The 26,612-nt window shown below is 40.0% G+C and overlaps 1 protein-coding gene across 3 annotated transcripts in view; it reads right to left on the bottom strand.

Annotated features, from left to right (window-relative positions):
* The window catches only part of mapk8ip2 (mitogen-activated protein kinase 8 interacting protein 2), a 43,159-nt gene that overhangs the window by 2,632 nt on the left and 13,915 nt on the right, over positions 1-26,612 (bottom strand). Inside the window, exons 2-14 of one of the 3 annotated variants that reach the window (XM_021307206.2) lie at positions 22,611-22,716; positions 9,775-10,008; positions 9,600-9,678; positions 9,180-9,383; positions 6,888-8,354; positions 6,149-6,848; positions 5,818-6,026; positions 3,734-3,809; positions 3,067-3,239; positions 2,885-2,994; positions 1,051-1,173; positions 861-931; positions 669-767 (exon numbers count right to left, since the gene is read on the bottom strand). In XM_021307206.2, coding sequence (XP_021162881.2) covers positions 669-767; positions 861-931; positions 1,051-1,173; positions 2,885-2,994; positions 3,067-3,239; positions 3,734-3,809; positions 5,818-6,026; positions 6,149-6,848; positions 6,888-8,354; positions 9,180-9,383; positions 9,600-9,678; positions 9,775-10,008; positions 22,611-22,716 — 3,651 coding nt within the window. Of the gene's footprint in view, positions 1-668; positions 768-860; positions 932-1,050; positions 1,174-2,884; positions 2,995-3,066; positions 3,240-3,733; positions 3,810-5,817; positions 6,027-6,148; positions 8,355-9,179; positions 9,384-9,599; positions 9,679-9,774; positions 10,009-22,610; positions 22,717-26,612 lie in introns of all 3 variants that reach the window. The other 2 variants (XM_012879848.3, XM_012879849.3) reach the window with 2 other exon arrangements.

Here is a 26,612-nt window from a genome sequence, read left to right as displayed (position 1 = left end):
CTGACAATGTTGGTGGTAAAGATCAAATCCAAATTCAATATCTAAAATAGTTATCACAAACATTAGATGACAGATGTTGCTGCCAATTGCCAGGTTGGATCACATAGATTTTTTCCCCTCAATAAATGAAATCCTCATTAGAAAAAAAAAATTATATCTATTCCGATGGTTTTTGTCAGAGTGTAAATTAGTTTTCTGATCCGAGACGTTTGTATGTGGGGGAAAAAGACAACAACAGAGGAATGCTGTTTTTACTGTATTTTCTACGCCTGTGATCAAAAAGGAGGTGTTTTTACTTATGCCAGTACCTTACAACACAGAAAAAGACAGAAATGTGAACTTACAGTTTGTACAGAGAGTTAAATCAACAGGGTTGGAACCAGCCCCGATGTTAGGTGTTTGGAACGTAACAGCTTTAACCCCTGCCTGAGTGCATGCTATTTTATCATGCATGCTATTTTATCAGTATACGAATAAAGCGGCAATCAACCAGAACTTATTTTTCAAACCTCCTTTGGTCATAGAGGTAATGAATAAGGCACTTTCCTTCGTTTTATGGAATGAAACTTGATTTGTAAGCTAACGGACACAAAAAAAAATAATAATTATACTCTCCTTTGATCACTGTTGAGTTTAAATTAATTGATGTCCTAATAATCTGGACGTACCCGACACACTCAGCCACAGGCCGCATGGACTCCTGGGATACAAACACATGGCAAGCAAATCTGTTCAGCACTGGATGCTTGGTGATGAAGCCAAAGTAGCTGCAGAGAGATCAGAGCAAAAATGATGCAATCAGTCAGATGTTCCAGTGGGCAGTAATAACAGGAGGGCAGAGGACCAGCAGGCTTGTTTACCAGTTGTTCCTCGGATGGCATCCACAGAACGAGATATTCTTCATCTGGAAGAAGTGACTACATCTGTCGTACTGGCGACGACGAGAGAGAGAGACAGACAGAACTTAGAATTAGATTGGAGATGAATCAGGGATGGAAAGTGACTCTGCACAAAATGGATTTTCTGACTCGTTCATTTATCCGTATGTACCTCATCCAGGGTGTCATATTCGTCCTCCAAGCTCATGATTAGTTTAACTCCCTGTAAGCTGATCTCCAGCTCACACAGAGAAGGGGGTCGCACATGTACCGTCCGTTTTCTCGACATCGCAATCTAAACGACAGAAAATGTGTTCATGTGTAAAGATATTAATGTTCGAGGGCGGTGTCCGTAAAGTGTTCAGTGTCGGTCAGAAGTTTACATTGACTCATGGTCCGCATTGTTGCATTTTGGATTCATTTTGGACTTTTAACGATGAAGCTTGATAGTATTTAGTTTTTTTTTTCCAAGGTGGAATGATGATGCAACAACTTTAATGAATTTTAAAATCAAGAATCAAGTGCACAAGTTTGAATTTAATAGCAATTTCATCCAATCCACATAGGTTCAAACCTTTTAAAAGAGGCTCATATCTACCAATCACAGGTGGCTTTTTTTAGTTATCAGCAAGCTTCTGGCAAATTTCTAGCTGCATATTTAATAATTTTTAACAGCAGAATTGGTTTAGCTCTTTTAAATTAATTGATTTTCTGATATGAACACAGCATGACTTGATGTCATTGCACTGGGGAGGGCATCCAGGTAGCCTTTCAAAGTAGTTCTGATGTTTTTTTGGGATTGTTGTCCTGTCGTCCTGTTGTCCTGAACCCATCTGTATCCAGGTTTCAAGACGTTTAAACATGAAAACACTGTACCAACTGAAAGCAAGACTGTACCTTCATGCCCAGGGTCTGTTGCGCTGTGAGTGGTACTGGTGCATTACAGATACTGGGTCGAATAATTAAGAAGGAAATCCATCCATTGTCTATACCTGCTTGTCCTTTCAGGGTCGCAGGGGGACTGGTGTCTATCTCTGGTTGTCATTGGGCAAAAGGCAGGGCACACCCTGGACAGGTTGCAGGTCATTCACAGGGCAACACACACACACACACACACACACACACACACACACACACACACACACACACACACACACACACACACACACACACACACAGCTGGGGGCAACCTTTAGAGACCACTTAACCTAACAGTCATGTTTTTGGACTGTGGGAGGAAGCTGGAGTACCCACTCCTACACTGGGAGAACATGCAAACTCCATGCAGAATAACCCCAGGCTGGGGTTCAAACGCAGGACCTTCTTGCTCCAAGCCAACAGTACCACCAACTGCGTGACCCAAAAAGGAAATCCGATCTCCTCAATATAACATGAAATAAACACCTAGATGGTTGAAACCTGGACACAGTCGGGTGTTCCAGGAGAACAATGATCCCGAACCCAATGCAATGATAGAGCAGGTGGACATTAAACTTGTGGAGTGGCCCAAACCTCAGCCAGATAGGAAAATTATTGGACAATTTATGGACTATGAATACCAACCAATTTAAATGGTGGCCAAATATCACCCCAAAAAATACACCAGAATTGTGTTACTGGCTACAAAAAGTGTGTTGTTTCTCTACAACTTGCTAAGATAATGTATCCAAATATTAGTAGAATTGTACCTATTTATATTTGAGTTTATGTGCTTAGCTGATTCAGAGGGAATTAGAGAAAATCCACCAGAACTTCAAACTTGTGCACCTCATACCTGTTTTTAAAATACATTGAAGTTGCTTATACCATCATTTTAATTTGGAAACAGAACAGTACAAACGCATCATTAAAACACCAACTTTACATTTATGTGCACTATGAGTGTGAATTTCCTACCACTAGTGTAAAATTGTTCCGGTCAACTGTACAGTATGTATGCTTATTTTATATATATATATATATATATATATACTTATTTTATGTATGTATATCTTCCCATTCCTTACCTTTTGCATGGCGGCACAGAGAATGCCGTTGCCTTGGTGATAAGGTACCTCAACAGAACCCAAAAACTGAACATTGAACGTCTCTATCCACCCTGGATTCCTTTTCAGGCCTAGATGGTGAAACAAAAAATGGGTTACGCTTTTTGTAATCCTTGGTTGATGAAATGGGTGTCACCACTCACCCAGCAGCTCCTTGGACTGGCCTATGACCTCATGGGCATAGAATGCAGGAAAGATCCCTTTTTCTCCTGTCCGCATATTGTAGCCTCTGTACCAATAGTCATCTTCTTCTTCTTCCACATATAAAGGATCATCCACGTCCAGCTCCAGTTCATCCTCATGTCTGGGAATGAACCTAGACAAGGAATCAGCAATAAGGAGAAAAAATAGCGTTGTTAAACGCTGCGTTTGTGTTGGATCAGCTATCTTCCCTCGTGAGGGTAACACAGAGACAGAGGAACGCAGCTTATGATGCAGGGTTAGCCTTTATGCATGTGTAGACAGTGAAGGCTGTACTGGCTTTCTTTTTTATTTTGTCATAGTGTGAACCCAGGTGCTGGCTGATCTCATTATTGTCAGCCACCCTGCAGCTCACTGTTCCACAAGTTACAATTACATCTGCTCTCCCCCTAAATGTGTTGATGACAGCTGCAGGACACCAACAACACAGTCAGCCACATAAATCACATTAAGTTTCGTAATACAAGATTTTCCCCCTTTCACGCTTTGGATTTAATACATTTACAAATCATGTGCATAAGCATTAAAAGCTGTTATGTTGGGCATAGGATATAAATTTTTTACTGGCTTACCTGGTTGCATTCTTAAAAGTGAACACTAAAGGCTTACCTGTAAACCGCTCTGTGCGTCTGGTCCCGCTCTTCCCCATTGATGGTACATGAGAAAAGTCCAAAGGATTCTGTGCCTAAATGGGAGTCCGGCACAAGTTATAAACGAGACATTTGGTCCTATATCCAGTTAGGAAATGTTATTCAATTTGCCCAATGCAAACATACTGGTTCCCTTTGTTCTTTGCAGGATCATTGTTACTGTAAATAACTTTACTGTCCATGTGAATGTCTGACTGTTGTTTTCTGCTCTCAGCCAAGTGTATAGCTGTTCTGCATATTGCTTAGAAATTTGTTTAAAGCTCCCAACAATTTCAGTTGCATGTAAACAGATTACTAGGGTAGATATTTACTCCAGAAAACATCCTTGGTAGGGAGGATTTACTTTTCCTTGACCCCAAACTACTCAATCCACTTCAAATATCTCTATAGTCCATATCTTCTGCTAACTTTAAGTGTAATTGGGCTTTGTCAGCCATATGTGCAGACAAGCCAATGAAGTCATCCAGGAAAAATAATATTTTAAGGTTTTACAATACTTTTCTGGCTTACTTTATAAAGCATCTACTAAAGACACAAGTTTCCCCTAATTATAATTTTTTTTCTTAGGGGGAAACTAACCTTTCCTGGAAGATGAATTCTCACGGTATTAGTACGTTCTCACAAATACGAGAATCAATCTTGTTCCGCTCCGGCTTCAACCGTTTGTGCCCGAACCAAGGAACGGTTCGGACCAATCACGTTGCAGTTTTGGGGTTTAAGGCGGGACATATCGGTGTGACGAAAGCAAGAGCGTTTGAGCTCACAGCAGAACCAACACAAACATGCCAGCGCAGGAGGACGCACACCTAGCTACTGCTATCACATCTGTTTTGTCAGAATCCACAATTTCTTCATTGAAAGAAGGGCAGAAAGAAGTGACTTGACTAGCTCACCTTCTTTTGGTTTGTCATAATGCCTGCTGCTTATGTTTTAATTTGATACCATGATTGGCTAAAACCAACCTTTGGTAAGCGGGCACTAGGTGTTGCTTTGCCCGATAACCTCAAAGAGTTTTGCTCAAATTCCCTCCTTTCCCCAAACAAATTCAAATGGAGCAGTCCCAGATCAGTGCTGCACATTATCAATCTGGCTGGCCAGGTTAGGGAGAAACATGTCTTTAGTATGTTTTCCACCTTTAAATGCAGTAAAGGTGGAAAACATACTAAATAATTGAGCAGAGATTTTTTTTCCTCTTCCGCCTAGTACCAAGAAGGTACCTTCACAGTAGGAGTTACCAAATCAAGCGATCCTCTCAGTACCAGCACATGTATTTTACATGAACAGTACCACAATGGAAATGTTTGCAACAAACTGGCAAGATTTAAGTTTCAGGATAATTATGTCATGGGGATAAAGATTAATGGGTAGCATAATGGAGACACACCCTTAGGTTTACTGTCCTTTGACTTTGCATTTGGATCCTCCCATGCTGTTAATTGTGACACTCTTTGGGTTTTAGTTTGTATAACCAACTGACATGGAGTCGGTATGTTACATTTTTTTTTGGATCATTTAAGCTATTTTGAATAATTTTATTGAAATCAATTTAGAAATAAACAAATATTTTCTCAAAATAAGATTACTTTATTTAAACATATATGGGCCATTCCTAATGGAAGCTTGTTGTAGTTGGTAGAATTCAAAGCTGGCTGTTTGTCACAAACTTGACCTAAAACTGAAAAAGCCTTCATAATGTGTTTTTTTTTGTATACAAATACAAAGAGACGCAAATCTTGCAACAAGATTATTCATTATTCTTAAGAGTATTAGCCTGCAGGCTTATTTAGGTCACATGTTAATGTATTATTCTGACAGTAGTATGTCAAACACTTAGAATACTTATAACTGGTATAGTAAATTAATAAATTGAGATTCTTTAGTTTGAAAATAATCAGACTACAGTATTTCCTCTGTTTGCTGTGTTATGCCAACACAGATCTTAACTTTTTAAACAGGTAAATTATCTATTGTCTTATAAAAAAAAAAACAAGTGATAAAAAAAGTATTTTACTATAAAGTCAAGATGTTTTTTGCACAGCTTACTTGAGGAACGGGATGTGCTGTTGACAAACACGTTGAGGAACTTCTTGGAAAACGGCAGATCAGCCTCAGGAGAGGAATCTTCAGAAGAACTCAGAAGTTCTGGCCTGACATCTTCACTGTCATGCCTGTAGCCCACATTTCCGGTCCCCAACAGCTCCTCATCACATAAGGTTGACAACTCACTGTCATCGCTCAAAACTGAGGTGCACCTAAAACAACAAACCAGCAGAGTCATAACTAAAAGGTTGATCACAGAGAATACCAACAGAGGAAAAAGGCTTGACACTTAGGGCTCTGCTTTCTCAGCTTTCCAAAATAATGCAAAGCCTACCTCCGAAGGCTGACGAGTTCCAGCGTCGTGTTCTCATCCACCACTAATGTGTACTTCATGGAGTCATAAGCCAGTCCATCATCTTCAGTTGGCTGCCTGAGAATCAGGTCTTTCTCACACAGTGGGAGGTCACGGTCAGGTAACGGATGATTGTGCACACTGGAATCAATGGGTGGTGAGCTGTCAAGCTCTAGGTCACTACCACCATATGACTGATTCCTCATGCTACCCATAAAAGGATAAGAGTCACCATTGTCCTCCTCTTCATCATTATCAGTGGAGTAAGTCAGACTAAAGCAGCGGTTGGTCTGAGCGGTTGGTATGTCTAGTGTCAGACTGTTTTTGACCTCTGTGATGCGCTCAAGAGATGCTGACGAACGACTCGTTGGCCTGGGTTCGGTTTCCCGCCCCTCATCCTTGTCACTGATCACACTGTCATCGAGGCTGGGTGAGTCTAAATCTCTTCTACCTTCCAGCATCATCAAGTCATTATTAGGTTCTTCATCTTCCAGTCTTCCAGCATTCTTAGATAGTTTATCTGTGGAGTTCTTGTCACTGTCCTTAGGGGCATACAAGGAGTTCAGATCTGTGGTTCCCGTTTCACTGCTTGCACAGGGCTCAAAAATCAGCGGATTTATAGTATCACCGTTGGGGTTGGACATATAGAGATGAGAACTTACTCCTGGTTCCATCCTCTCTTTTCTGTACCCTTTGCCTTCCTTTTCACTTTCCTGTGAACTTCCTGTCTCTGCTTTCTTATCCTGGCTCTCATCACTGAAATCATCTACATCTCCAATGTCTGAAGATGGTGAGATGGTATCAGACACAGATGTCTTCCTCCTAAAGCACTCCTCAGGGCAACTAATTGGATATGAACCCTCAGAGATCATCCTGTTGACTAGGTTGCTAAGAAGCCACGGGGAGTCTGAGTTCTCGCTTAGGTCATCTTCACTCTCCGATTCAGACTCACCCTCACTTGTTTCATCATACTCATCAGCACATGGCATTAGTCTGGGCCCTACTGGAAGGTAGAAGGAGCGTTTGAAACTCTCTAGGCTGTGGTCTGGTTCTATCTCAAGCACCATTGGTCTGGACAGAGGGTCGTCACAGCACTGGGCTGGAGGCAGCGTCTCATCTGGGTCAGCATGGTGATCACAAATCAGCTCAATGTCCACACTCTGCAACCCCATAAGAACCTGACCATCACCGTAGGACTCTGGAGGTAAGATGGGTGAGTCAACAGGTGAGGGTGTAGCAATAGTAGGTGAGGGATTAGGAGAAGGAGAAGGTGGAAGAGAGCCTTCTTTGATTGGATCACGCTGGCCCAAGAGGAGAGATGTTTTCAGGCCAACTATTCCACTGTCCTGTTCTAACTCGGTATCTGGGTCCAGTTCTTGGTCCGAAGTCGGTGAGCTAGCCTCCTCAATAGAGTTGGTAAGGTGAGATGAACGCCCACTGCTGCTCTCATCACTTGTCAAATCCAACTCTGTTTCTGAGATAGAAGAGATCATGTTGGAAACGCGGGGACCCCCACAAGCAAATGCTGCCTCCAGCTCCCCTTCAACATCAGAATCAGAACCTGGAGAGCTAAGGTCCTTGTCCTGGTCTGAAGTCACATAGCCCTGTTGGTTCATGTCTGCTATCCCTGGGTCCGAGGATGGGGAGGTTGAATCATTAGCGGCTGGCTCCACAACTGAAGCTGTTTGAGCATCTGAACTGCTGGACTGGTCTGGGGCTTCCGAACGGCTTGACGATTGATAGCTAGTGAAAGACACAGGGCCAGAGGACTCAATCGGGGGGAATTCCACATAGGACGACTGATTCTCCTTGCAGACCACATCACAGGTCCCCTTATACATGAACTCCACTTCAAAGTCCTTCTCCAGCTCTTCATCAGACAATGGTGTATCGGCGCCTTCGTTTCCTCCCATGGGAGCCGTTGATGACAAACAATGACTGGTCCCATCTGGGTCAGGGTCATTTTCTGGCTCCATACCAGACTCGCTGGTGATTGTGTAAGTGTCTGTGGCGCGCCGGTTTGAGTGTTTATGGTTGTGGTCACTGTTTAGGTCGTGGTCCACCTCTGTGTCTGAACACTGGGAGTGTTCATCTACGGACGGTACTCTGGCTTTCTGGATTGATGGGTCTACCTTTGACTCGGTGAGTTCTGAAGGGCATGGGTGGGATCTGTGCTGACCAAATGAGCCTGTGAAGATAAACGTGATGCAGAAACAAGTTAGGGTAAACACTAGGAACACAGCACGATGTAGCCATAATGAAGTTGATGATGAAGAAACGGAAGTGAAGGCAGACAAGTCTAAGGAGCGGAGATAGAGAAATTCCAGCTCTGTGTACACAACAAGGGATTTTGGTTAAAATGGAAAATGTTTGCTGTGCTTCTGCTGTTTCTGTACACCACAATGGCAAGCCTTTTTTACTGACAACACAATTTGAAAAATGGATTCCAGAGTGGAAGGATTCAAAAACAAGCCGGAAAAATGGATTTGGCCTGCATGGGGAAGACCTGGCACATGCACAGTATGGCTGCAGTCAGAGAAAATTAATATTCACGAATTTGAAAACCATAGCGGTGGTTTTATAATACCAAGTTACCTGAATCAACAGTTGAACTTTCGTCGTCTGTCCATATAAACATTTGAGTCCCTGTTATTCTCAAAGTTTATTTAGTGGTGGTGCCTATCTAAAAAGAGAGTGCTTGTACATATGTGCATGTTGTTGAGTTTCAAAGAACATACCACCTACTAGTGGTATGATAGGGAAATTACATTGTTTTTAATTGATTTTTGTCACGTGCACAGAGCCTTATACATCCAGCATAAAAATAAAGGGTAATCTATGTTTTTAACTGATCAATAGCCACTAAAAACAATATATAAGCAAACACTTAATTAAAAATGTACAATGTTGATGATTGAAATTGTAAATTAATGCAAATCCACAACACAGAACTACATCACGCTGATGTGAATGGGGATGAAACTCAAGCTCGCTGGGCTGGCCTTCATGTTACCATATTCGGGCCTTTCCCGTCTGTTGCCCTCCATGTCGCACAGGAGGGGCCTATGAGGAGACTGGGGGTTCCCGCCCTCCCCTGCTTGTTTTGGTGGAGTACCTTTGCTCTGTGACCCTGGAGCCTGGGAAATTGGAGAGGCTCTGCACTGGCCTGTCACATGGCTACCATCTTCCAAGCATGAGTGGGTTGGAGATAGACGACCTAGATGTATGAAAGGTGTAAATTTTGTCACATCAATCTGAACGATCAGATGAAAACATTTTTTTTTTACAGTTACAATGTTCTCTTATTCATACTTATAACTGTGCAAAATCCCTAATTTCTTCAATCCCATGCAACAGACAGAATGAACATTCCAAACAAATACAGCTAAAATAATTTCGATCAAGTGTTTCATAGGTAATGTGATGACCTCACCTTGTGAAGTTGGATTGCGTAAAGAGTCTTGCCAACTTCCTTTCTTTGGGGACAGACTGCTGTTGTTGTTCAGCGAATCCTAGTGAAAGAGATCCAGTATTATAAAAGACTGTTAATACAAAGAGCTTACTCACGCTTGGTATTTTCCCGGCTGTTAGCTCCTCAATCTGCATACCTGCGAAACAGCAGTGGTGAGGTTCAATGTGGTCGGTCTGCTCTTTAGAGTTCCCAGGGTAGGTGAGGGAGGAGGGGATGCAGAGGGAGATGGGGGTGCATCAGGGTCTACCTCTTCATCCTCTTCCTCCTCTTCGTCCTCATCTTCATCATCAATCATCTCAAACTCTTGAAAGTCATCCTGGAAGGAGCACACTGGGTGGTGCATGTCATTCTTCTCCAGGATAAGGGAATCCTAAAAATAAAGAGACAGTATTTGTTGTGATTAAATATATAATAGAAGACTACATTTAAGGAATTTAGGAAACACACACTTGGTGCACAGTTGTAACAATAGTTACCCTCAACAAGGCATTTTCTGCTCGGACAACAGTGGTAGGAAGAACACAGGATTTAGATGCTTTGATGTATAAAAGATTAATTGACCATTAATTGACCACGGGTATGTATATAAAAAAAGCATACACTGGCAAGGAGCTTTTATACACACAGTGCCTTGGAAAAGTTTACATACCCCCTTTCCACAATTTGTAATGTTACAACCACAAGCTGAGTGAATACTGTCTAGGAACACGCTTTTGTTGCAATTGCAGCTGTAAGCCTTATGGAGTATGACTCTATGAGCTTTGTACATCAACTCTACACACACACACACACACACACACACACACACACACACACACACACACACACACACACACACTACCAGTCAAAGGTTGGGAGTCATCTTTGTTATTTAATGACTTTTCCTTATTTTTGTGAGTTCCTACATTGCAGATACATAGTGACGACATTAAAACTATGACTCAAATGTATACAAAACTAATTATCAAACACAGAATTGTGAATTAACTCATGGCATCTTGTATATTTTAGCTTTTTCTAAAAGCTAAAATAATTCTAAAAAGCTACAAGGCCAGGGGACATCCTAATCGGATGCACAGATAATCTCAGCTGACTCCTTGCAATACGAAGAGGCAGCGGTGATGACGGAGCTCCTTGGCCTGTCTCTAAAGCTGAGTCCAGCCACCTTCTGAAGGAAGCTTATTCCAGCCGCTTGCATCCAGTATCTTGTTCTTTTGGTCATGATCAATATCGTATGACTATAGGTGAGGATCAGAATGTAGATATACCAGTTAATGGAGAGCTTTGCTTTAAGACTAAGTTCTTTCTTCACTACAACAGACTGAAGACCAGGGATTGTATTACTGCAGATGAAGCCCCAATCCATCTGTCTATCTCCTGTTTCACCCAACTGGAGTGTCTGCAAATTACATAAATGATAGACTAACATGTCTTCACGCCTTGTGTAAATCCATCACAAGTTCAGCCTTACCTAGTGTCAGGGTTCAGTTTTGATTTGGGTTTTTATTCACTATTTTTCAGTTCTTCCTCCTGTCTGGGAGAAAAGGGCCTTTATTCCTTTGCCATAACTGTTTCCTGAGTGATAACAGAATCCCGATGAAGGATGCCTATGTATTGTCTGAAAGGTCCATAAAACTAGTTCTTTAGGAATTCTTGTCTGATCCAGCTAAGAATCCTCCACACCGATGTGCTAGTGTGCCAGTGGCAAGGAAACTGACAGACTTTCACGCGATTTCAAGTTGTGAAAAAACAAGCTAATCTAATCAAAAGTTAATTCAGTAGAGGATGAAATGTATCATAAATGCCCAAATTAAGCAAAAAATAAATAAATGTCAGAGTTATTATTGCACAAATATTGATTACATAGCATACTCAGGTAAAAATAGATAAAATATTCTAGTTAAAAACTGGAAATACACCAGCATATTTACAGAACAATATAAGATAAGAATATGAGATAACAATATGAGCATGTTGTAAACAGTAATGAGTCTGTAGTGAGCAGCAGAGATTATTAACAGAAGCTGGAAGGAATGACTTGTGGAAGCGCTCCTTTGAGCATCTGGGATGCAGCAGTCTGTCAATGAAAGAGCTCTCCAGCTCTTGAACAGCTCCATGCATGGGGTAGGAGACATTGTCCATTAGTGATATGATTTTTCTTCCAGTCCTTCTGTCTCCCACCACCTGCACTGGGTCCAGGGGGCATCCCAGGAAAGAGCTGGCATTCCTAATGAGCTTGTCTAGCCGCTTCCCCTCAGCTACAGATAGGCTGAGAGTCTGCTCTGAACCCCTTCCTGTAAAGCGCATCAGTATTGTGACTCCACTTCAGTTTATCGTTCAGGTATACACTCAGGTACTTAGACAAGGCCACTATCTCAACATCAGTTCCCTGGACGTTCACCTGTGTCAGTGAGGTGGGTCTGCAGTTGCGCAAGTCCACCGCCAGCTCGTTTGTTTTCCCTGTTCAAAGTGCTTTACATTATGAAAACATAAAAACATCCAGCACATCAAGGTTGTGCTGGTCTCACACCGTTTGTGAGACCAGTAACAAACATTAAATTGTATCAAGTGAAAAACATCAATACACATCAAGTATGTTGGTCAATGTTACTGTTATTATTGAAAGCAACTCTAAACAGGTGGGTTTTCAGTCATGTTTAAAGGAATGCAGTGTTTCGGCTGTTTTTCAATTTTCTGGAAGTTTTATTCCAAGTATATTTTTTGTCATTAGGTTGGAAACGATATTTTTTTAAAAGATTTTCTACACATGTCTGCATCCTGTATTTGTGGAAAATCAAGTGCATCCTTCTTGTTTTTGGAAGTTTTATGTTCTTCTTTATTTTAAAATCTAAAAATACAAACACTTTGAAAATGACAACAAATTCCCAATGGTAGATTACTATTGATAAATGGCCTATACTTGTATAGAGCTTTATCAAGTCCAGACGACTCCAAAGTGCTTCATACTAGATTAAGTCATTCACCCATTCACGCACACATTCACAGTGATGAGCAACATTTTGAAGTGCAATGGAAACTATTCTTGTTGCAGATGCACTATACTTTTTCAATTTGGGGACGATGGACTGAACAGGGCTCCATGAAACATTCAAATGTTTGGGTGTTGTTTTTTTTATAACCAAACCCTTTTTAATTTTTCCTTATCTCAATCCCTGACCTGTCTGATGTGAAGTGGAGAAATATATTAAAATGGTCCTCATGTCCAACCATTGTATGTGGTTATGAGGATTCTAACTGTCTTTCTCAGCATCAGCATTATGAGAAATAATATAAATCTTTGCAGAATGTGAGGTAATACAGCAAACTTGAGAAAAACAAAATGTAATTGGATCAAGTGGATTTTTATCAAGTGTCATCGGTTTACTGGAAGGTACAACACTAGATGGACTGAGTTTCAATAAACTACACCTCATGTGTCATAAGTTTGTCCGAGATGTGTACAACGGTCAAAAACATATGCTTATACTTATACCATGCATACACAAAAATGCATTGTCACCACATAGACAAGCATTTTTTTCCCATGATGCCTCATTCCCTACTTTAAATATAACAAATGCCTAGATTGATTTGTCTGTTTCATCCTTTTAACAAGCGCAGCAGTTTCTGTGCCTCTAAGTGCAGTCTGTTTAATGGGGGAATCAAAGCTCACCCTCTCACCCGCACCCACCATGCAATTCTGCTGACACCTGACGTATCCACTTTATGCTACAGAATCTGAAATCAACACCCAGTCTGCTGCCTAGGGAGCGCACAACATGCACACTTTTATCTGTTTAACATATCTCAGTCTGATTTAGTTGTTATGTTAAAAATGTTTGGAGAAGAGTTGTTCTCCATGCAAGACAGCTCTGAGGCAAATGTCTGCACTTGCAAAGTCAAACAGCCAAGGCTCGCTAATCTTTTTCGACACGCTAATCCTTAATAATCCACCTTTTGGACATATGTGACCTATAGCGACATGAAAGCGTTAGAGCCCCACAGATCCATATCTAAGTTGAGAAAATGCATCAACTGCGGAGAGACAACACTGCAGCGTCAGGACGCATCCTCTAGCAAGGCCACCTGACAGACAGACAGGCAGGCAGGCTTAAAAAAAACAACAACTATAAATAAGAAGTGTGTGTTGGCAAAAATCAATCCACGCAGTCTCCAGTTCCCAAGGACAACCCAACCAGTCCAGTGGCCATGCATTCTGTGTCGATCAGCAGACAATCCTGCACTCCTGCAGGCAAGCCTCTGGGAAAATATGCTTACAGACTCAGACATAAAATGTATTCAGTTTGTTAATCAGTAAGCTTACATCTGACTGTACCATGACACTCTTTAACCCAAACCAATTTCCCAGTTAATATCCTGCTGATGGCCTACATATATGTATTTAAGATACTCTACAGAAGCTAGCAGAGATATAACTATAATATACTTTAAAGCAAAGAAGCGTTGCGATGTCTAACTAGGAGACCATCGGCCGGTTCAGCATGGCTAATTCTAAATCAAGCGACTCCGCTGCTGCTGCTGCTGCTGAAGCTGAATATCAGAGGAACAGCCCTAACGAAAACTGCTCTATTCACGGGAGCGGAAAACAGACACTTCAGCTCAAACTGCAGCCCCATATAACCCACTGGGCTGACAAGCTGACAGCAAAGAGGGTACGAGATCCTGAAGATGTGAGCTTAAAGCAAATAAGAGTAACATTTTACACATGTTGGGTTAAACCAGATAAAATTATTTCAGAGAGGAATAAAAAAAAAAAATCCAGAGAATAAAAATAAAATGGACCCGTGGGAGACTTAGTAGCTGAAGTAAAGAAAAACTGCAGGATGATTACAATAGACAGGTAGAGAGATTATTTATTCTTTTCTTAGGTGATTGAGGGGTGAGGTTAGTTTGTTTTAGCAAGGCGTTAAATTTATTCACTGCATCGTTGCAATCCATTTACAGCGCCTTGCAAATGCATGCCTACTCCTTCAAGATTTTCTAATGTTTCATGCTAAAACTGTGGGCTTCGATGTAGTATATTTAAAAAAAAGTGTATATATATATATATATATATATATATATATATATATATATATATATATATATATATATATATATATACATATATATATATATATATATATATATATATACATATATATATATATATATATATATATATATATATATATACATATATATCACATAAAGTAGCACCTCAATGTGAAGTGGAAGGAGAATGAGACTTGATTTTACTTTTTTCAAAAAGAAATTAGAGAAGTGTAACCTCCCCACCCTGGTCAATACTCAGTTATTCAATGCAGTAATTAAATTGGGAAATCTAATCAAAATCTGATTTAAATATATGGTCAAAGTCCAACCATCCATCCATCCAACCATTTACTACACACCTGCTTTTCCACGCAGGGTGTGCAGATGTGCAGATGTTCTAATATGATCATTGCATTTTTATGCAATGTATGCATTTTTACAGGAACATACATTAGTTTAAATCAATAATAGTGCTGTATTATTGTTTCCCCTTTCTGATAAATTAATCCTCTCCTGCTTTACAACTTAACTTTAAGTTGCTCACTGTTGCTGTGTCTCACAGATCACACCCTGCAGACCACCTTACAAATCCAAATAACCGATTGCCGTTCTCAGAGCAAGAATGATTTTGCTTTGTCAGGCGGAGAGATGAAATAAATTTATGACGTCTTTATTATGTAGCCAATAACTTAAAATAGATATTAAACAATTACAAATAATTTGAAGGAAAAAAATTGTTTTTTGATACAGATAAATACATTTTATTTACATATCTCAAGTTCTATTAAAAGTTTCACATGTATAAGTAGCAATTTTGGTACTTTTAATTTATTGCTTCCGTGGCCCATTTGGATTTTCATATATGCTGCAATCCAAATTGTTCCTATTTTAGGCTTATGTTTGTGTGATAAGTTTACATTCGCCATGGTCAGAACCTTTCTTTAGCAGTTTAGGTTCTACAGCAGCATCTTCATTAAATTCACAGCCACTCACCTCTAAGCAAGACCACATGTGCAGCAGTGGGGACAAACCTGGCAGTAACGTTAGTCAAGAAAAGGTTACGAGAATACCACAACCATTAATGTTTCCCAGTCTCCAACCGTTACCTATCGGACGTGTTCTAATGATTACTTCTCCTAGAAGAGATGCACAAAAGGTCACTGACAGAAACTGCTGAGTCTGTCGGCTCCTTTAGAGCGACGGGTGCAGAGAAGAGACCGGTCCAGCTGTTGGTGAAATGGGATTGGAGAGAGAACCCCTCTGGTTTGAGGGGTGTTCCTCAGGTGACAGCTGGGGTAAAGTTTCTGTATGTCCAAAGTGATGAAGCGGCTGCCTGACCCAGAGCAGAGGGACTTATTGAGACTGCCTATTTTCCTCTCTCTACCAGTAGCACATCACATATTTTATACTTTACTGGCTTAATAAAGTCAAAGAAGTTGTGTCAGCAGCTAAACCATTTTGTTTGCTTGGGGTAGGGGGGGGTTTCTTCCCCACTACTCCAGAAGTAAATATCAGGACTAATTTTTTTTATTTACAAAAAGCCCTTTTTTTGAGAAACATTTTCCTGCTCATTATTTGATAGTTGGAGGGCCCAGTTGCACCCCACCCCACATCTAAACCACTTAATTCTAACACTGAAACGCTGAATCGCTGATTCTGAAGGCTTTTCTTCCAGTATTACAGCACATTTGGCAATATCTACCTTCCCTTTAACACCAGGTTCCCTGCATGCCTGGAGCATAATCCTGCCACTACCATGATTTACTGTGGACATGGTCTGTTTAGGGGGAGGTGGAGTGTTAGACTTCTGGTGATCATAACATTTATCACGTAGGCTAAAATGATAAACTTTGGTCCTATCCAATTGGTGCATCTTTCACCAAGCACTTGCCGTGTCCCGTACACAGCAAATGTGGACTTTTTCATTCAACAATTGCTTTCTTCAGGCCCATTTTTTATAAAGACCCAACTTGTGAAGTGCGCTGCCATACAACATAAGTTATATTGGAACTCATGGCCTCTTGATAGTCATGTTTTGGTGTGTTTGCCGTTGTACCACACTATTTCTGTTTTCTAATGACAGATTGAAACGTGCTCTCTCTCAGATGTCTAAAGCTTGGTTTAATGTTTTCTAACCCCACCTTAATTTTTTATTACAATTATGCTGTTTTTATAGCCCACTTCTGTTCCATAAGGATCCTCTGAGGCCTTCAAAGAACAGATATATTTATCCTAAAATAAATAACACACAAGTGGACTCCTTACTTACTAGTTGACTTCTGGGGGTCAGTGGTTGCACTGCCTTTTATTCATGGCCAGAAAAGTTAAGGGGATTTCCATGCTGCACATATTAGGCTTTTAATTCTAGCAAACCTATATGCCTAATTTCCCTTACACAACAAAGTCTTTGTGTCGGTCTATCATAAAAAATCGCAATGAAATGCATTGAGGTTTGTGGTTGTAACATGACAAATGTGGAATAACTCAAGGAGTGTTGACAGTTCTGGAAGGCACTGTATATTGTTAGAAATAACTAGCGCTTTCAGTTCTGAAATTACTAAAACACTAAGGAAGAGAGAAGATTTTATTTTATCGGCTTGCATAAATCTTACTTAGCAAATACAGTACGTAATTCTTTGATCAACCCACACAAGAAGAAGAATTTCTCAAGGGTACAGTCTGAAATATGCACTGAGGTAGAGATACATGCTGTTATTTCTCTTAATCTCGGTTTGGACCAAGGGTGTGGTCTACATGATGGTCTGGCAAGTTAACCTCACAGCCAGAGCTTTTCTTTTCATGTCTCCGCAAGAGGGGGTTATGACTGGAGTGCTATATCATTCTTACAAAATCGTTAAGCATGTTAGGTTACCCGGTGAATCTAAATTAATGTCAGGAGGCTGGAAATAACATTCACCATAAATTGAAACTTGCAGTGGCTCTAAATTAGAATCTGTTGGATTGCTGCATCTGTAAATGTCAGCATTTCAAGGCTAAGAGTTGCAGCGTAGCTAGGACAAATACACCGCTGTTCTGTCACATGCTTAATTATGCATATGCTCGTGCGTTCAGTCAGAGCTCTGGAGGGATGGAGATGGCTATTAGAGAGGCAGGAAGAAGCAAATCGGGGGGTGAGATTAGGCATAGAGCAGTGGGGTGTGTCATTGTGAGTATGTGTGTATGTGAGACCTAGTGAAAAGATTTAAAAGCATGAAGGGTGGGGGGGACTCTGCTGCTGTGGTGGTCTCTCCACTTGTCACGGTCAAACACTGGCCTACAGGAATGGAAAAGTTGAGAAAAAACATACAGTCAAACTTACACCTTAGAGAGAGAAGAACAGCCTGGACCGAATATTTTAAAATGTTGTTCGAATTTCAAATTCTGTCAGAGACAGAAAGCCAGATGCAACAGACAACGCACTTTCTGTTTTGATCATGTGCCTCTGCCATGACAGCAGTCTTCTGGGTTATGCAGATTAAGACCCGGACCCAACAACTAATTATAATTAATCAGAACCCTGGATTGGGGCACAGAGATAATTTGTCTATTTAGCTTGTTGGCTCTTCCACAACATCAAAGGCATGCTGCCCCAGTGTGATCAAATCGTACTGACAAGAAACCCACAAGCCTCTGTCTTCTACAGCACAGTGATGAACTGCTGCTGCTGCTAGGGATGACGAGCTGACAAAGTGTCATGCACCTTACTGATGCAAGCAAAATTAAATAGCATGTGAAGTACCCTGCCCATGTGATTCTCTGTCTCGGCTCTCTCTTCTTGTTATCTGAACAAACACACACACACGAGCGCTCAGAGGGCATCCGAAAATGTGTCCTATCCATCCCATGTCAGCAAGAATCCTTCCTCTGGGCAATGATGTAACCTAACAAGGACTGACACTGTGTCTGAACTGTGCTTTCATGTTGGTGAAGAGAGCAGTTTGGATGTCCAGTGATGATGGGAAATCTACGTGGAGAGCATTGATGGAGGAGTAGTCCATGTATGACATCACTGGTCTAAAGTGTGTTTGTTTTTTCCAAAAAAAATATCTTCTGTAGAGGTTTTCTCCACTGTTCGGTTTTAAGCAAGCTTTTCAAATGTGCTTTGTTACAGGATTAAAGCGAAGGAAGCTAAATATCTGGCACAACATTTTGGCTGGAGCTTAAGCATCAGACCCAACGATCTCTGAGCTGTACCCCGTTTCCCAGGCAAGGAATAGAGAAAAGGGAGGAGAAATAGGAGGAGGTGAAGCTTTAAAGGATAATGGAGGGGAAAAGGGAACAGAGATCGAGTAGGGAGTGTAAGCTCTGTCTCTAGGCAACGCTCTGTGCGGGGAGGAAGGGAGACACACTTGGGAGGGAGGGAAAGAAAGAAGCTGTCTCTGCATAGCAGCAAACTGCACTGGGTCACCCAGCCTCTGCTGCAGCCATGGCTCAACGCCACCAGCATAAAACATGAGTATATCCCACAGGATGTAGGAAACAAGAGAGCAGCTGAAATTAGATGACTTCATAACTTAAGTCAAAAGAGGGTCCAACTTCCAGGAAGACACAGTGAATAACTCAATTATTTATACTTCGTTAAATTGTTCATTCGGATGATTGTTATTGACCATACAGGATGCAAACTTACTTAGATGCTAATTTGGTTGGTAACCAGATTTCCTTTAAATAGACCAAGCATTATGTGTCAGGTGGTAAAACTGTCAAAGCAGAAAGATAATTACAGATTTTTTTTTTTTGACCAAAGCTATGTACACTGCGTTGCTTAAGTGCCACTTTTAATAAAAATTAATCTTGTTGACAAAGTGGCAATTAAGCAGACCAAAAAGTCACCAGCACTCTGTTTTACTTCCACAGAACATCGTGGCAGTTGCTGAGTAACCAACACGCGGTACAGTATCTAACCTACGTTACAGCAAATAATTTAACATTTCAAAGAATTATGACAATTCTCTGGCTCATTGATTCAAACTTTCCATGTGTAATTATACAACATAAAAAACTGTGAAATTCACTTAACTGCACATAAGACATACTGTAAGTCATACTTGTACAATCATGCATATTGCAGTTTTCTCACATTGTTCTGTAAATCAGCTGCTGTCTTTCCTCTATTTTAACTTGAACAATGCATTTTTTATGCAATGTATGCATTTTTACCCAATTATGTCATATTATAAGCTACTAGTTGCTCAGCATTTTCCCCCTTTTCTGATAAATTTGTTCTCCTCTGCTTTACAACTTAACTTTAAAGCAGCACTGTGTGAATTTTGACACAAGTATAAGCTTAATTTGACATATAATAAATGATTTTTCAGTTCAATACACAGCACTTGGCGCGTATTGATGCTCAGTGCAGGCTGCCCTTCTCAAAAACTCGCCTAGGGGACTTAAGAAAGTCAGATCCGATGATGAATGGGTCATGTGACCCATTCTATGTCAAAAGAAACAGATATGACACTATTTTCTTTTTCTTTTGTTTTTTTCTAAAAGTGCAGTGTTGCCAGTAGCCTTCAGGGGCATTAAACCTGGAAGTCACAGGTCTAGCGCCCCTGGTGGCTAAAAGTCACACAGAGCTGCTTTAAATTGGCATTTTTATTCGTATTACTTAATCTAGTGTGTAACTCTGGTGTATTCTGTGTAAGTGATTTGCCATTGTCACGCTGGATTTTCCCTATTGTGGGACAATAAAAGTATTTATCTTTTATTCTGTTCTATTCTATACCCAAAATGAGTTGTTATGGTATGTAAAGTCCACCTGGCTTCTGTTTTAAGGCCTTCCCTCTTATATACTTACTTAAATGTGGCTTCTGTTAACCCATTTATGCTGACAATATTCAGTTAAAGAATGATTGAGTCATAACTATCCTCAAGTTCTGGTAACGCAAAGCAATCAATCATATTTCCACTAGGAAATATTTCAGCATTAAGAACATTAATGTCATATCATAACCTGGAGATAATTATCCATAACTGTATGTCCTCTTGTTTAGATTATTGAACACACAGTTTGCTATAAGAGTAGCAAACTGTCTTGATTGTCTTCAGCTTGTTCAAAACTCTGAATCAAAATTCCTAATTTGAACAAAAGGGACATACACAATCCTTGTTTTAAAGTAACTTAATTGGTTACTAAGAACTTTTTGAATTCATTTAGAGATCCTGGTTTTAATTGAAGGGTTTCGTATGATCAAGCCCCTGAATAATATTCTGATTTGATAAAACACTAAATATTAACTTGGATTAATATTTGATTGTCTAACCAGGAACTTTTCATAGCTGCCTAGTCCATTTACTTTTTATCATTTCAATGATATTTTTTTAAATATATTTTATCTATAAAAAGTCTACTAAAGTATATGTGCAAAATCACAAAAAATTAAGCACAAAAAAGCCTGACAATAACAAACCTTTATTATAACAGGAGAGAATGAATTCCTATGACTTTAAAGGTGTGTGGCCACTTTATTTGACATATTTTATTAATTTATACATCAGTAACTCACTCTGGTTGCATATAAAGTTTTTCTGAAAGATTATCACATGTTGCTGGCTGATTAGTTGTTATCTTGGCATTTTACGCTTTGCTTTTGCTCAGTTTGTTAGTAAATGAAGCCCTTCTTGTAAATTAATAACTTGTGAATTAATAATAACGGAAGTGCGACAGATGAGAACGGGGGATAAACAAGGAAGCAGCTAACGGCTATTAGCATCTCTCAGCAGAGTAAACGTCCTTATTAATACTGTGACAATTGTAATAGCAATGCTCTTCTTAGCCTCTACAATCTTAAGCACAAACAACATTATAAATAGATCGATTGATTGATTGGTTGTTACATTGATCCTGTGTTCCTGTTCCTGTTTATGAACAGGAATTTTCTTTCTCTGTGATGTTCAGATACGAGGCTCTTAAAGTTGTTGTTAAATCCATGTATTTAATTAAAAACGGTTGGTCTTCGATTACACCAAGCTGACACTTTACCGCAATGCATTGCAGATGGTCAGGCTCAGTCCGGCATTATTTAGTAGTGATTTAGTAGTCGCCATCTGGCTTTCTGATATTTCTGCGATAGTGCCAGTAGATGGCACCACGTCTTTTTATATCTGTTCATCACACCCGATGCTGGGTTTTATTTAAGCTCAAAAAGGACTATCAAAACACTGTCAGGATGGACGCTTGGTGTAATAACCTTATTGTATCCTAATCAAAATGGCTTTTGGTATTTTGTGTATAAGCATATAACCTGGCTAAGCACCTTTAAGTTATCCATAAATAATTCAATTATGATGAAAATGGTAAACCTTTCAATGTCTATCAGACCAAAATTTGTTCGGAGAATCATTGGTTATGAGTTTGATTATCTTTAAGATTTTTTTCAGTTTGAATGAACATGATGCTCCTAAACCACATGTTTAGTTGAAGTTCTGTTTGTCAGTAAAATGGGACAGGAGTTTATGCTAAAATAGTTGTAAGATGGTCAAGGACACCCTATTATGTTCCTCTTTTCAGTATCTTGGTCTTTTTTTCCTTTTCTACCCTCTATTGCATGTATACACACCAACTAAACTGTACTGTTCTAAAGGCAATTCAATTAAAGTGAGTTTTGGGTGGCATATCAGTAACTTACCACGTTTTATTTCCAGGTTCTATTGATAAATAACGTTTTCTGGTCACCTACAGCGACTTTAGCACTGGATGGATACTATGCAAATAATATTTCTAAAATATCTGAGTAAGTATGATTTAAGGTTTATGAATCAACATTTTTTAAGGTTATTGATTTGCTTATGTAACAGTAGTTTAAAGTTTGATGCAGCCCAAATGTAAAGACAGAAGACTTCTTACATGTAGGACAGATATTCCCAAAACAATTTGTGAAATATTAGTAACTGGAAAATCTTAAAGCGAAGGCTCACCTTTTCATATGGATCAGAGTCGTAGTTGAGTCCAATCCCACAGTCATCTGTGATTTCAGAGAGGTCTTCGTCATCAAACTCCTCTAAACTGATGTCATGGGACGGCCTAGAAACACACAAGGGAGACAGTATTTAACATAAATTTTAGAAAAAATATCTCTGATTACAGTCATATGCTTCCTTCTTTTAAAATGGGATTTCACTTTGAGTGATGCCCACACATACTCAACCCATGTTTCAGGCAAACCCTGCCCTCACTTTGGTTTGCCAGCTCTGACTGGGTTCTGGACTTACATAGCAACCCTAATACCCACTCACACACAACAATCATGCACTACATAAGAAGTAAGTAACAGTTAAATGAGCATTATTGCATACTGCACATCTAATAAGTAAGGACTTGTTAGAAGTTCTATGTTATATCAAAGTTTCTAAACTTTCTTTTATAGCACTATTGCTCCACAGCAGGGGGGCCAAAGGAAGTCTGGCTGTGCAGGCTTTATTTCATCTATGCTTCAATACATCCAGCAGCCTCCCAAGTCTGCAGCAGCTGCCTTGCAATGAGTTAAAGGAAATGCTGCATTGCAGCTTCTCTGCAAAGAGGATTCTTCACATAGTGAGATGCAAGATGAGATTACTTTGTTAGATAGCTTTCCATGTCTTAGTGCTTAAGACAGAAATGACAATACAAGAGTGTATGTGTAGGTAAGACATAAAACTGAAATAAGCCAGGCAAAGAAAAGATATTGATGGTAATCTCCCTTCTTTTTTCTCTCTCATTTTATCCTGTTCAGCATCAACCAGGGCTAGAACCAATCCCAGCAAGCACTGGGGAATATGTAGGTTTCACTGTAGATAACCACTCCATCATAAGGCCCACACCAAGACACATGAGACTAACACAAATCAACACATGCCTTCATAGGCAAATCAGGTCCCCCCCCCCCCCCCCCCCCCCACCTCCGTTAACATTTTTAACAGGTTTTGCACACTTTGAGGAAACCAATGTAAACCACGCAGGAGAGAGTAGGGTGGTGAGGTCACTGGTTTACATCTCGTGTATCAGAGGGGACAGCATTGCTTAAAAGAATAAATCAAAGTATGTCACCGTCTGGTAGAAATAGTCATAGGCTAGATACAGCTGTTAAGGTATTCAAAGGTGTTAAAAAGTCACTGTTCCGAAAGCACTAAAGTTTTCAGCGATAACGTTTTGGCTCTTATAAGTAATTGGAAGAAGATTCCAGAGAAAGTGTTTTCTCACAACTTTAGGTGAAAACTGTGTGCCAGCCTGTGAAAGATAGCTGCCACACTTTTATCTTGTTTGGAAGAAATACTACTTCTTCTTATTTTTTTTATCTTGAAAAACATTGAGTCATAAAATGGACAATTAAGGAGTGCCAGCTGTTAAGCAGATGACTGCGGGTTCTCCCCGAGCAGGAGTAGTACCTTTTCTGCTGATGTCAGCTTATTATACTTGTGCGCACTTATGAGATCAGACAACAGAGAGGTATAATTTTCTGCACAACAAGCACTTCAAAACGACTTTTAAATTGTTTCATATTTTTACTTAAAGGAACAATAAGCGATTTATCACCACCTGGACTGTAGACCAAAACAAGATGTGTATCACGCCACGCCTCTCTCCATCACTGCTCTAGCTCCAACCCGGCACCTATTTCCCCTGGTCCATCTCACACGTAGCTTCGTATGCACATATTTGGAAAGATAAATACACAGCAAAAACGCATCACCTTTTGGAGGACCATGTCTAGTGAAGAAGTAAATAAGAACGTTTTGATCCACTGGGCGTGCTCGCTGCCATTTTGTGCCTGACTGTGGCATTTTATGGGCAGAGAGAGGCTAAGCCCCGAGTGGCAGCTGTTCAAAGGCAGACACATGTGCGTATATGCATGCGTGCCCGACCAGGCTGTGTAAACAAGAGACTGGAGAACAACACAGAGAGATGCTGTGTGACATCATACCATAGTCCATCAAAAAAGATACCTTTAATTCTTCACAACCTATTTTTTAGTTCTTTCTATCTAAAATAATGAAATTTCGCTTATTGCTCCTTTAAGTTTATGTATGAAGATCAAAATAAGAGCATGTTATTATTATAGATAACACTATAACTCAACAGGATATTATTCTTTCAGCAGCAGTGAGTGTAATTGTTGTTTTTAATGTTTTAAGTAAAAGCAATTAGATCACGTTATATATTTTTGTTGTAATATTGGATGTATTTCTACTTGTGGTTATCATACAATGGGAAGGAAGCTCACCGTAGCCCATGCTGAAGTAACAATGCCACACCTGCATATTATGAATATCTTCACAAGGCAATATGAACGCTTTGAAAACTGAATTACCCGTACTTTTCAGACCATAAGGTGCACCAGATTATTCTTCCTAAATATTCTTCCCAAGTGTGTAATATCACTCCGCCCCTTCACGTAGACAGCTCTCTCCTGAGAGGGAGAGCTATCCATTTCTGTTAGGACGACAGAGTAATTGGACTACACTGCCCTGTTTCTAACCCAAAGCCAAAATCAACGTAACTTTTATTTTGAATTAACTTACTAGGTTTATTATTGCTAGCGCGTACTCCGGGCACATACGTACTGTGAACCTACTGTGAGCTGCCCTGACTCTCCGCAGAAGTTTTACCCTTCATAGTTGAGCATACTTTTTCCTACATTTCTTGTGGTAAATTCCTACAATTCTCACACTTCCTGCCAGTGGGACAAAGCAGCAGAATGGATGGTAAAATGTGTGATTAGCTAGCTGAGCACCTAGAGCCATTTCTTTTCCAGCAGGCTCCCACCGCACACCTGTCAGTGAGAACAGAGAGGGATTGTGATGCCGTGCATCCTTGGGACCGCCTGCTTGGAGCAGCTCAGTGTATCAAGCTCGGTGTCACATATAAAACAGTTTGATGTAATGTCTTTGTAGGAGCCTGAATTTATACTTTACGATTTTCTTGGTATGCATTATGGTTAATGTTTTGTGTTTCTTGCTAAATTAACTTTTCTTGAAATTATTACATAATATTGGTAATTTATATTAATTTGGGAAATTCGTATATTTAGCTATTGTGTTTATTCTGTTATTATTTTCATTACTTCTTTTGTTTGAGGCTCCATACGTGTCACTTTTTTAAAGATGATGCAAAATGGGAGTTCATTGTTGTGTGGCTCACAAAGTGGAGCCAAATGATTTTTTGACCTCGGTCGCCCTTATATTTTCTATGTATGTTTGGCACCCTTTTTTCTTCCATCTACTCACTAAAACGTTTTTAACTGCAATAACGTCTCCATGGATTTCTTGGACAAATCATCTGGATAACTTGTGTTGGAAATGTTAAGGGCGCAGCGAGTCAGGCCGGCTTCACTTATTTTTGAACCCTACGTTCTTCTTACCTCCGAGAAGTTTATAGTGTGACACATACTTGTATGTGCGGAGTTCGCACAGAGTCCGCCTCAAGTACGCGCGGACCTCCGCTGAGTGAACTACGCCCGAGTATGTGGGGCCTTAACATGAATGCACTTCTAATTTTCACATTACAGTCAGGCAGTCTTGTAGACAGCTCAGGGGTCCGATCAGGTAGTGTCACAGGGTACCGTAATGCTCTGAATATCCATTGAGCACAGCGGCTTCGTTGCTTACCAAAGTCGTACTTACACATTTTAACAGATTTTCGAGTGCATTGTACAACATAAAATTGGTCAGTACGCACAACTTTAATAATATATAAGTCACCCCGGAATATAAGGTGCACCATCAATTTCTGAGAAGATTTAAGGATTTTAAGTGCACCTTATAGTCTGAAAAACACGGTAGGTTTTGGGTCATGTAAAATGTCATATGTGACAGATGCACAACTAGAAAAACGTCAATTAGATATAGCAAATAGAGGGCAGTCTGAAATACTTTCTTTTGCTAAAGGCAAATTGATAATTAATGTGTTAGTTTCAAGAATTTAATTGACTGGTGTGGTCTGTG

This window comes from Fundulus heteroclitus, unplaced genomic scaffold (genome assembly GCF_011125445.2).
Source record: "Fundulus heteroclitus isolate FHET01 unplaced genomic scaffold, MU-UCD_Fhet_4.1 scaffold_93, whole genome shotgun sequence".
NCBI lineage: Eukaryota > Metazoa > Chordata > Actinopteri > Cyprinodontiformes > Fundulidae > Fundulus > Fundulus heteroclitus.
The sequence above is the reverse complement of the archived record's forward strand: the minus strand, read 5'-3'. Positions and strand labels throughout refer to the sequence as shown.